The sequence below is a fragment of the Argentina anserina genome, chromosome 6 (genome assembly GCF_933775445.1).
Source record: "Argentina anserina chromosome 6, drPotAnse1.1, whole genome shotgun sequence".
Classification (NCBI taxonomy): Eukaryota; Viridiplantae; Streptophyta; class Magnoliopsida; order Rosales; family Rosaceae; genus Argentina; species Argentina anserina.
The window spans coordinates 33,616,204-33,629,077 of NC_065877.1; the positions used below are offsets into that span (position 1 = coordinate 33,616,204).

At 39.5% G+C, this 12,874-nt stretch overlaps 2 protein-coding genes across 2 annotated transcripts; both read right to left on the reverse strand.

Annotated features, from left to right (window-relative positions):
- Window positions 1-2,022: 2,022 nt before the first annotated feature.
- Window positions 2,023-3,422, reverse strand: LOC126799250 (uncharacterized). Its single transcript, XM_050526414.1, has one exon. The coding sequence runs from the start codon at window positions 3,415-3,417 to the stop codon at window positions 2,287-2,289; it is 1,131 nt and encodes a 376-aa protein (XP_050382371.1). The 5' UTR covers window positions 3,418-3,422; the 3' UTR covers window positions 2,023-2,286.
- Window positions 3,423-4,090: 668 nt separating this feature from the next.
- LOC126797362 (uncharacterized) lies at window positions 4,091-5,119 on the reverse strand. Its single transcript, XM_050524003.1, has one exon. It carries the CDS (start codon window positions 5,117-5,119, stop codon window positions 4,091-4,093), a length of 1,029 nt encoding a protein of 342 aa, XP_050379960.1.
- Window positions 5,120-12,874: the final 7,755 nt, after the last annotated feature.

The following is a 12,874-nucleotide window of genomic DNA, read 5'->3' on the forward strand; positions in this document are numbered from 1 at the left end:
AACTAACAACAGTATTATCCTAACTTCTAAGAATCACTGTGAAACTGCAGTTCTTACCAAAATGAAGTACGTCCAACTTTAGTTCACACACAAAAGAAAAAAGAATAAAGGAAAAAAAAGAAATTTCTACAACTAGTGTCTAGTGATTGCACCAGTCATTCACAGTGACTCAAGGAGGGAACACTGGCTTTTGTTTTTTCGGCTTTAGCGGGCACTTAAACTCGTAAACATGACAATTCAGAAAATCATAAGGCCTTGACTCATTTTCACCGGCCATAGCTTCCTTTTTCTCTTCGTTGCATCATCTCATCACATCATGGGGTAGCCTAAGTGATAGAATTTTCTGAAGTTGTATGACGTCTGATGGTTGAGGAATCCGGACTAAGGTCGGCAATGGCCGGGCTTTGATGATTTTTTTTTAAAATTTTAGGATCGGGACACAATGTTTTAAAATAATAATTTAATAATTTAAATAAATATATAAAATAAATAAATACATATAAAATAATTAATTTTAAAAATAAATGGGTTTTGAACAAGTTTTTTAAGGCCGGGTTAAGATTTGGCCTTATGGGCTCCAACAGACCAGGTCTTGGGCCAGGCCGAGGTTTTAAACCCTCGGTCTCTACCAACTTTATACCCATAAAGCTAGGCTTTGACCGGTCATGCCCGGGCTACCCAAGGACCGCCCACATGCTTTTAGGCTTGTGGGCCAAATGATGACTCTTACCGGACTTTCATTATTCAATTATTTCGTTTTAACCTTATCTAAATCTGATTTCAAGATGCTACATTCTGCCTATTAAGATAAAGATTAGCAGTTTGTAGATCTAGTCGTCGAGAGCATCGACCCGACTCCAAGGTTCCTAGTTATCATGAGCAGTATGTTTGGTTATGACTTATGACACCCCAAACCATGCATGAGAACAACAGATTTGTACCCGAAATATATTCCACAGTTGTATCTTGTTAAACCATTTCTATTGTCAGATCCTGTTGGGCTTTTCCGGATTAACCTTTGTTTGGGTTCCAGAAACAAACCCCTTCCTGCTTAGTTTCTGCCCTGCACCTATTTGTTCCCATCACCAAATTCCAGTTTCAACATAACAGATTCCTTTGTTATTTCAACTGGTGTATACTAAAGGATTTGTTGGAAGAGAGTTTATATCCGCTGCAGGGTACATGTATCGAGTTATTTATTCAACTGACAATTCAGTTGAATAAATAAGGCTTTGCCTGATAGTGAATCTACAGCCCCCAAGGCCAACACAGATGAGAAATGAGCGAAGGTGCACTTGCTGGTATGGGATGGAAGAATGTTACACCTACTGTAAACCACAAATACAAGATTGTCCCTATTGTTCAAAAGACAACATTGTACCATGACAATTGCGATCAAGTTATTTCCAACACAAGCGGAAGTGAATGAAGAGTTTCTTCAGACTCTTTTCACCAGAGTTATAACATACACGTCAAGAATTAGCAAAATATATGAGCATTATAAATACTGGACTTAAAGATTGTAAGATCAACATCTATTTGGGCAACAGATATTTTGTCTGATCCATTAGATAATTTGTGCTTTAAGATGAGTACTGGTAGGTTTTTAACTATTAATAAACCAATGCAAATTTAATAGTCACTGCTCGCCATAATGAAAAAATGCAGGAAGAAAGGCTCCGCAAAAGTGCATTGACAGCAGACCTCTAAAACAAGCATTGGGTACAAAGCTAATTTAGGACAGAGATCTAAACATATTATCAGCATAAAACATAAATCTCAATACAAAAGGTCATAAGCATCACTAATAGTCTAATACCCCTGAAGTAACATCAAAGCAATTTATCAAAATTACAAGTCCAACAAATTAATCCGGCGCACATCATTTGATTTTTTTTTCTTTACCTTAATGCGACATCATTGGGACAGGGGGGGGGGGGGGGTGTTCATAAATTCTTATGCAACTTCATTTGAGAAAAATTGAAAATGCAGCTTGCATTCATTCATCTAGCATCGTCATGATTCTTTAACCATATCAAATAACACCGAAATATGGAGTATCATACATTTAGTTCAGAGAGATTGGATAGCAACTGTACACCTTCCCTAGTTTGATGGCCACTATCCCTTCTAGAGTAACATATCCAGAACAATTTTATTACAACCATAACTCAAGGCTATGCAACAAACTTGAATATCAGTTATATCACTCTGATATAACACTGTACGAAGAAAACACTATGTACAATTTTTACATGGAACAAAGCAATTCTAGACACATATAACTTAAACAAAACGTTCAAAGTCGAGCCTAACCTGTGATTCCCACGACAAGCCACGAGCAGCCCTCTCGCACTTGCTCCTCTCGTAATCAGGATCGTCCGTGGGCAGCTCATACCGACACACAGGGCACGTATTCCTTATGCTCAACCACGGCACAATGCAGTCCTGATGGTAATAATGACAACACGGCAAACTCCTCACCTTATCCTCCAACACAATATCGTCCTTACAAACAGCGCAAACCACCTCCTCCTTGCTCAGCTCCTCGGCCGTAAACTCCACAAAGGGAAGATCCTCCACGACACACAATGCCGCGGGAGGACAGCCTCTGCAGCCACTGGCAGCATTCTCCACAAACTGGCCGAAAATCGCCTCAATGTACTCGGCGGTCTCGATATCAAGCTCCACACCATCCGCATTCCTCCTGAAATTGTTCACTGTCAGCAGTATCTCCCACTCGATGCTTCGCACCGCTCCCTCGGGGACCTCATCTTCTTCTTCACTAGAGAAACCTGAGGCTACTGAAAGCTCCTCCACTCCTCCTCCGCCGTCAGCTGGCCTCTGCGGCAGCTCAGTCACCTCTTCCCACTCAGGATTCCCATACGCATTTCTCTGCTCCTCCATGAAAATACTGTCCCAAATCAACTGGATACCTTGACTGACCCGATTGCTCTCGAATTCATCGTTCTCCGAATCCGAATCCGACTCCAATCCGGCAACCCGAAGCCCTTGCGGGGCTAAAAAGTCACCGAATTCAGAGCCGGAGCCCTGAGAGTTTGACTCGACCCCAAACCCTAGCCCCAAATTGGAGTTTGACCTTAGGTCATCGCCATCGCCGACGTCAACTCCGGTCTCTGATTCTGTCGCGACTGGATTGGGACCGGAGACGAGGACGCAGTCGGCGCCGGTGGGAAGATTGGAGGCGCGACGGCCGAAGAGATCGGTGACGAAGCAGCTGACATCACGGTCGGAATCCTCGGCGGCGTCGGAGAACCAGTCGCCGTCGGAGCTGCGGGAGTCGATGGGATCGGCGAAGGGGTTGAAGTTGTTACGGGTGCACCAGCGGGCGAGTTGGGTCGGGTCGGGTTCGTTTGGCGGTTCTGGTTCGCAAGGGAGGTGAGGAGTCCCGGACATTTTTTTTTTTTTTGGTTTTGAAAATATTGAAAAGGTTTTAGGGGCGCCCTCGGTATATATAGTTTTTTTTTTCTTTTGGGGGCGAAACTAGAGTATGAAACTTTCAAAATTTTGGTGAGGATTTTTTTCTACGTATCATTATCTTCAAATGTTTTCGATATGACGTGTGTATATAATAAGGTTCAGATGTGAGAAAACTTATGATAAGGCGAGATGGTCTACTTCTATTTTGTGTTAGAATTTGCTTCGATGATACAACGGTTGGAAAATTATTCAATCGGTACCTAGGTATGAAATGAACTCCGATAGAGCATTGTCTATGAATATCATTATATCGATGCTATCATAAATTAACTACATTTTAAGGTGTAAAAAACGTGAAGGAAAGATACATAGTAGTCCTTAATTTGAAGATGATTTATACTAGTATTCAAGTCCTTAGTTTGTTGTGGACAACATACAAGCAAATAGCAATCAAAGATTCAGGTTTGGACAGAAAAAACCAAGAACAAAAAACAATCCCACAATAAAGAGAAATACATGCAATAGGCACCTTCTAAATAAGCGTGTCCTAAGCTAGCTATCTTAAGTATCCAGCATCAAAATAAGATCCAGAATACAGAATCTGGCTCAGTGAGCAAACAATTAGATCCCCATATTACATGCAGGTGAATCAATCACTATGTATATAGGGGTTAAACCACGCAGTACTTCCAAAGAAGAGTTCGGCAGGATATTGATCCTCTGGAAAAGTCAGAGGCATAACCTTCTTGTTTGTCAAAGAAAATTCTCCAAAATCTCCCCCAGGTAATTTGACACCAGGCCAATTGAAAGCAAAATAGATGCAATTTCTTTTGAGGCTCGTCTCATCATCGGAACCACTAACGCCATTGCAGGAAGAGATCATCAGTTGGTTGCTGAATTTGCTTAGGAACATTATCCTGTCACCAAGGTCAGAAACCTCTACCAACCTAGAACTATTACCATCACAATTCTCCTGCAGCTTCAGAACCCGAAATCCTTCAGTACAGTACGTAATGGGCAACGATCTCAACAAGCTAACGTCTCGAAAGATCACAAACAACTCTTTTGATGTAGCATCTTTTACAAGGTAAGGGCCAGCTTCAAAGATCTCCATGTATCTCTCTTTATCTAGTCCCCAATACTCGTATACCCAATTAACTGGCCTTTTATCGTTATGAAGCGTAACCTTCTCTACAAGCTTATAGCAAAGGTAATGACCATCACCATCCTCGAAATCCATCTCTATGATGTGAAACACCATAAGCAAGTTCTTCGTTGTGGCATATAATTTCCGATCAATAATTTCTATGTCGCAGAAAAAGAACTTGTGATTTTTCTCTGCAAATCTAATCTTGGTCCATGATTTATGATAAGGAGTGCAAATAACCAATTCGCGACGTACCTCAACAAGTTCGGAATTTTTGGGTCCGGGCGCAATGGCGGCCACAAGGCAGCGCCGCTGCTGCTGCTCCGTTGGGGCTGAAGAGGCTACTACTTTGTAGAAGAAGTCGTGTCTGTCGTTTCCAGGAGACGCAACTGATAATTGTGATGGGAGAGTGACTCGGGAATCAGAAACAGGATTTATGAAGTAGACAATGGGATCCTTCAAGTAGCCGATGGGAAGATCAGGACCCATGATTTTGACAGCGGGATGCATTGTGATAAGACTCTGCGCCATGATCAACCACCCCTCTACCGACCCAACGCAGCTCCGGTCATAGTTTACGTTTGATACTATTGAAGCATGGTGATAAATATGGTACTAAATCTATTGAGGTGATTTGGTGACAATGAGATTGTGTGTAATCTTCTATTGCTAGATTTATGGATCTGTGATTAGGTTGCTTGCAGCATTTCATGCTGCAGCATGGCTTCATTTTTATCCACCGTGTTATACCAGTTTCATATATATTCCCATACTTGTAAGTTCAAATATACAATCAATACAACCAAGAGAGAAAATCGCTCCATCTGTGCTATGTTTTTCTACATGGTATCAGAGCAGGAACTTTAGTGTCCTGCTTCTGCTTATCTTTCCTCCGATCTTGCCCTCTTGTGTGATTGTTCATTTTCTTTCTCCCAGTTTTTAAAATGTCTGGAAGTAGTTCTTTTGTTGATGAGAATCCTTTTTCATCCTCTGGAAACACTAACTCCAATATTGTTAGTGTTTCAGATGCAGATTCAAATCACAACCTTAGGTTATGCTCAACTCTTCTTTCTGAGCATAACTATCTTAATTGGTCTAGGGCTGTTACTTTAGCTATTGGTGGCAGATCTAGGCTTGGCTTTGTTAATGGTAATATACCAATGCCAGAAGTTGGTACAAATGGTTATGATGCATGGGTGAGCAAGGACCAACAGGTGCAGTCATGGTTGCTGAACTCTATGGAGCCAAGGCTGGCTCAGATTTTCAATTATTCTGGATCGGCCAAGGATATCTGGGATAATGTCAAGGAGTTGTATGGTCATCAAAACAATTCAGTGAGAGTTTTTCAACTCAAGAAGGACATTTCCAACTTGCAGCAAGAAGATGTTCTTTTTGTGCAGTACCTTGGCAGCCTCACTGCTATGTGGAATGAACTGGAACTATATCGTCCACATACCACCGATTTTGTCACTTTGGCTAAAAGGGCTGAAGAGGACAAAAATTTTCAACTCTTGACCAATCTCAGTTCAGACTTTGAAGATCTGAGAAGTCACATTCTCATGAATGCTGACTTACCTTCATTCAAAAATGTGTGTGCTACTGTGCAAAGAGAAGAGCTTCGAAAGAAGGTGATGAGTTCAGATGTCTACTCTAATACTGCACACTCGAGAGCTTATGCAGCTATTCATGAAGCTTCTGAGATGAGATCTTACAAGGGTAAGCGTGGAAATTTAAAATGCACACACTGTAATGCCACTAATCATGTTAGAGACACTTGCTGGATCTTGCATCCAGAACTAAAGGTCAAGTTCATAAAGGAAAGAGAAAGCAAGAAAAATCAGAAAGGGTGGAATAGTCCTCAGAAAGCAAATCTTGCTATTACTGAAATTTCATCTCCTCCATCTGACTGCCCATTTGACTTCACCACCAATCCTACAACCCTGATAAATGAGTTTGCTAGTTACTTTCAACAAAAGCAGTCTGCTACAGCTTCAACTTCTGGAAATGGATCTCACACAGCTCTCATTGGAAAATTTGCTGGTTTTTTGGCTGAATCTAATCATATGAAGGAGTGTGATATCTCAGGTATTCTGAAAGCTTTTCAAACTGCACTTAATGTGAGTAATGAGCATGATTATTGGGTAATAGATTCTGGAGCCACAGATCACATGACAAATAATTATCAAAATTTACATGATTTTGAGAAACTGTCTTCTCATGTGTCTGTAGTTAATGGTAAAGGTGCAGCAGTTTTGGGGAAGGGTAAAATTCATTTTTTCTCTAACCATATCAGTTCAGATGCCCTATATGTTCCATCCTTTCCATTTAAATTGATGTCTGTGGGAAAAATCATAAGAACCCTGCACTGCTTAGTCACCTTTTCACCCTACAATGTTGTCTTTCAGGATATCATCACCAAGAAGAAGATTGGTGAAGGGTTTTATCTAAATGAGCTGTACTATGTGTCAAAGAAGTTTTTTGCCTTTCAAGCTAGTTCATGCAGTGCTGCAGACCACCTCCTTTGGCATCAACGTCTAGCCCATCATTCTGAAAAAGTGTTGTCTATTTTGTTTCCCAACTCCAATCAAGAAATCAAGTATTGTGAAGTCTGTCATCTGTCTAAGTTTTCTAGATTACCTTTTAATTCGTCTGTTTCCAGGGCTTGTAATCCGTTTGAAATCATCCACTCTGATATTTGGGGACCTATCTTAGCCTCATTTGATGGATTTAAGTATTTTGTAATCTTTGTTGATGATTTTACAAGGATTACATGGGTTTATCTTTTGAAACACAAGAGTGAAGTTTTTAATGTTTTTAAGAATTTCAATGAGTTTGTTCACACTCAATTCTCATCAAAAATTAAAATCCTCAGATCTGATAATGGCTCAGAATACATGTCCAATAAAATGTCTCATTTTCTGAACTTAAATGGTATAGTTCATCAGACAAGTTGTGTCGGTACACCTCAGCAAAATGGAATTGCTGAGAGAAAGAATAGAGATCTGCTAGAAAAAACCAGAGCCTTAATGTTTCATGCCAATGTTCCAAAAAAATATTGGTCCCAAGCTGTTCTAACAGCTGCATATCTCATAAATCGACTTTCAAGTAGAGTTTTGAATTCTAAATCACCCTTGGAAGTTCTGAAAGGCAGAAAAATTGATCTGTCACATTTGAAAATTTTTGGCTGTGTGTGTTATGTCCACATTCAGTCCAACCAGAGAGACAAGCTTGATCCTAGAGCTGTTAAATGTTTATTTCTAGGATATTCTAGCACTCAAAAAGGGTATTGCTGCTACAACCCTACTTCCAAGAAAATGATTGTTTCCAGAGATGTTAAGTTTGATGAGTTGTCAAATTATTTCTGTGAAAAGCTTAGTGCTAATGGACAGGGAGAGTTTTATAATGATCTATTTCCTCAGCCATCTATAAGCACTGAAAATGTGGATTATGCAGAACCTGCATCAAGAGGCACATATTCCAGTGATCATGAAATTGTTGAAACTATTTCTAATACTGCTAATCCTATACATGCTGAACCAGAAGTGCAAGTGAGTCAAGAAGTAATTATTAGTCATGATGAACCTGCTCAGCCTACACATCCAGTTCAACCAAGAAGGAATCCTGCTCGAGTTAGGCATCCTCCTGTAAGACACAAAGACTATGTTGCTTACACGTCCAGGTATCCAATTCAAGATTTTATAAGCTATGAAAGTTGTCTTCGGGTTATAAAACATATCTTAGCACTATTGATAGTCTGCATGAGCCTTAGACCTTTGAAGATGCAAATCTGTATGAAAATTGGAGGCAAGCCATGGAAGCTGAGCTGTGTGCTCTCGAGGATAACAAAACTTGGAGCATTGTCAAGTTACCTAAAGGAAAAAAGGTTGTTGGAAGTCGATGGATATTCAAAAACAAGCTTCATGCTGATGGTACTCTTGAGAGACACAAGGCTAGACTTGTAGTCAGAGGTTTCACACAGACTTATGGAGTTGATTACAAAGAAACTTTTGCTCCAGTGGCAAAGATGAACACTGTAAGGGTGTTGCTTTCTGTTGCAGTGAATCAAAATTGGTCTTTACATCAGATGGATGTAAAGAATGCCTTCTTGCATGGTGATTTACAGGAAGAAGTGTATATGAAACTTCCACCAGGTCATCCTCAAGCTGCAGGTAGTGACCTTGTTTGTAGACTGCACAAGGCCATTTATGGCCTAAAACAATCTCCTAGAGCCTGGTATGCCAAGCTAAGCTCAGTTATTGAAGAAGTTGGTTTTTGCAGGAGCAATGTTGATTCATCGCTATTTGTGAGAAATGGTGATCCTGGAAAACTTGCAGTTTTAATCTATGTGGATGATCTGATTATTACTGGTGATCATGCTGATGAGATTATGGCACTCAAAAAATCTCTTCAGGCTAGATTTGCAATGAAGGATCTCGGACAACTAAAATATTTCCTTGGGATTGAAATTGCTGCTTCACACAATGGTTTGTTTCTCAGTCAAAGAAAATACATCTTAGATCTTCTTGCAGAGACTAGAGTTCTTAATTGCAAGCCTGCACGCACTCCACTTGGCAGCAAATTTCATATTGATACTGGTGGTGAACTTCTCTCAAATCCAACTTCTTATCAAAGGCTGGTAGGTAAACTGATTTATCTAACAATTACTAGACCTGACATATCATATGTAGTCAGTATTGTTAGCCAGTTTATGCATGCGCCTACCTCATTCCATTTGAGTGTTGTCAAACGAATTTTGAGGTACTTAAAGGGTTCAATTGGTAGAGGTCTTGTTTTTCGCAGCAATGGTCACACTGATATTGTTGGATTTACTGATGCGGATTGGGCAGGGAACTCTCTTGATCGAAAAAGTATGACTGGTTTCTGTACTTTGGTTGGTGGAAATTTGGTGACATGGAAAAGCAAGAAGCAGAATGTTGTGGCAAGATCCAGTGCAGAGGCCGAGTACAAGGCTATGGCATCTGCAGCCTGCGAATTAATTTGGCTCAAAAGTCTCCTAGCTGACCTAGGATTTCATAGTCAGGTACCTATTTCTCTACACTGTGACAATCAAGCTGCTATGCATATTGCCTCTAATCCTGTGTTTCATGAGCGTACTAAAAACATTGAGGTCGATTGCCATTATGTGAGAAACCAAGTGCAAGCTCAAATCATTGTAACCAAGTATACTCGCAGTGCAGACCAGCTTGCTGATATTTTCACCAAATCTCTTCCTTCTGCTCAGTTTCAACTGATTCTTGGCAAGCTTGGATCTCTTAATCTCCTAGATCCAGCTTGAGGGGGAGTATTGAAGCATGGTGATAAGTATGGTACTAAATCTATTGAGGTGATTTGGTGACAATGAGATTGTGTGTAATCTTCTATTGCTAGATTTATGGATCTGTGATTAGGTTGCTTGCAGCATTTCATGCTGCAGCATGGCTTCATTTTTATCCACTGTGTTATACCAGTTTCATATATATTCCCATACTTGTAAGTTCAAATATACAATCAATACAACCAAGAGAGAAAATCGCTCCATCTGTGCTATGTTTTTCTACAGATACGAAAGTTCTGGGAACAGATCGACCGCTGAGAAAGGATTTGTTTTGGATGTAGTAGGGATGACAAGAATCGAGGATAAGCCATGGAAGGTGATGAGGAGGAGAAGGAACCGGTGTCGACTCCATGGTTTCATGACTGGGGGCTTCCTTCTGGTCCAAGCTAGTGTCCGAGATAGTGTTATCATCTTCTAGTTTCAACATAGTTCTTGAACACCTGAACGTTTAGGTGGTCTTATACAGTTGATATACGAGGTTATATAGGCTCGATTGGTATTAATTATACATTTAGATCTAAATGCATAATGAAAGGATTAAGATCACAATCCTTATCCAAAGACAATCCGGTATGTATAAACTTGCTCTCGTTTTTTTGTTGTTGGAGAAAGTGCTCTTGTTTTTCGTAAGAATTGCTCGCCCTCACAAAAGAAACAACCTCGTTTGTTTTTATGGTGTTACAACGAATTGGTGCAGTTGCTTACCGTCTTGATGATTTTTCTTCTATCTTCTTCGAAGCTGCATCCAGTGTTCCATGTTTCTTTGTTGAAGAAACGTGTATGTGATTCAGTTCCGACTTCGATGTATCTTCCACACTATGATGACAATGGGGCGGTTATTTGGCAACCTGATCGCACCTTGGATATGAAAGTGGGGATCGAAGTTTCATAATGTCACTAAATGGTTGCTATTGTGGAAGGGATTTCAACCGAGGATGCTTCTTGGGAGGTTGTATCTTAGTACCCAGATTTCGGTGACCGTGGGCGGTCTGGTTCTCGATGGTACAGAACTTTATATGCTACGTACTGTTCACCTCACTTCTGATCTACTAGCTTCATATCCATGTGATGACGTATCGATCTTGACATGGTGAACGTAACGTACAGTAAAATAATCTCAACATAAGTAATACTATTGCAAAGACAAAATGGGAAGAAAATGCAATTCTGGTTTTCGTTGAGTGAACTATATATTGTTGTCCGGTTGTCCCTTCCTCTGTGGAACAAGGAACGATTGTATTAATATAACTGCAGAATGGAAGACAACTGTATGTCTATAATTGAAGAAAGGAATCACTAGCTGGTAGAAAATTTATAGATAGGTATCAAGGGTTAAGCTGTAGGTATCGAAGGTTCAATTGATAGGGACCAATTGATAGTGAAATTAATAGATATGGTAATTCATGCACATGCAACAAGACACACGACATTGGCCAGTAGAGAGACCACCGATTAGTTAATTCAGCTAATTTACACATGCAGATCAATCTATATATTATCTTTAGGTATAATTACGTGAAAATTTAGATAAAGACGAGCGAGTTCACCGACGTACATAGACTTTACATTTCGCATCTAGCAAATTAATTAAGTAGAATGAACGCATAAGTTCAGTAAAATGAATGGTACAAGGTCGAAATGTTATTCAATACATAGTATTTAACCTCGTATATATTCAATCAAAAATTTGAAAAAAAAAACCTAGGATTGTTGTCGTTTACAATTGCAGACATGGATTGCCGTGAATCATGTCCATCACATTCGCGTGGTCGATCATATTCTTAGTTATCTTAATCAAGGAACAAAATCTCCCCGATATTTCCGATATATCCTCAAATATCTCTCTTTAAAAAAAAACGATATAACTTAGGGATAAATATCTTATTTTTTTCCGTATCTGTGATATTTATCCGATAACATAAAATATCTCTGATATTTTTTCGATATTTACAATATATCTGATATATCTTTGATATTTTAGAGAAATATTTGAAAATTTTCACTTAAAAAAATTCAACTCAATTTGAGGATGTCTCGGATTCTCCTTCACCTGGAGTTTTTGATTAGTTAATCACCTCGAGCCTCGAGGGATATAAAAAATAAGACTAGAAGAGTAGTCATTCAATCAGCTAATTTTTATTTTTTCGTAAAAGATATCGAGATGAGTAGTGAAAATTCAAGTCTTAACTCTTAAAAATCAAGCCATATAAGTTACTAGTGCTCTCCTTATCCTTGAGAGAATCCAAAATAAAGGGTCACAACGTAGTCTCACACTCTCATGACGATCATAAGAGAATATCCAGAATTTTAGTAACAAGTGTTCTCCTTGAAGAATATAGAAAGAGTAGTAATCTTTATCTCCTTGACGTCCTCTCAAAGAATATTTAGATAAGGAGTGTTCTCCTTGAGCACTATTGGGGAAAGTAAGAAACATGAGTCACATTGTAGTCACTGTCTCCTAGAAGTTCCCTCATACCTTCATAGATTGCTAGCAACCTGTGAACCCATCATGGAAGGATGATAATACTTAATTTTGACATGCGTATTTTAGCACAAACAGCTTCTTCTTCTGCTTGTGAAAGAAAGTAGAGTACGTTTGCTCTTATTCATACAAAACAAAGGAACCGTCTTGCATATCAGAAGTTGGAAAAACTTGTATACTACTACTATAACATGAAGTTACGACTACGTGATAAACGAGCAAAGGATAATGTGATCAATGAAAACAACTATATCGATCTACTTCATGTTGTTAGTGAACCACTTCAGAATGACATTAATCCTCTTCATGATTGGATTATGCATGCACACCTCGATGATGAAAATGGCAACCCTCCTCCACATATCGTAGAAAATGCAACTGATTTTAGAATTGATGTAAAAACAAGGTATTATCTGATGAAGTTGGAGACCCGAGAGACGATTCTAATATTGCTAGTATGTGGGGCGGT

Excerpts from the sequence above, each read along its gene's own strand:
- LOC126799250 (XM_050526414.1), bottom strand. The coding sequence starts at position 3,417 with ATGTCCGGGACTCCTCACCTCCCTTGCGAACCAGAACCGCCAAACGAA.
- LOC126797362 (XM_050524003.1), bottom strand. The coding sequence starts at position 5,119 with ATGGCGCAGAGTCTTATCACAATGCATCCCGCTGTCAAAATCATGGGT.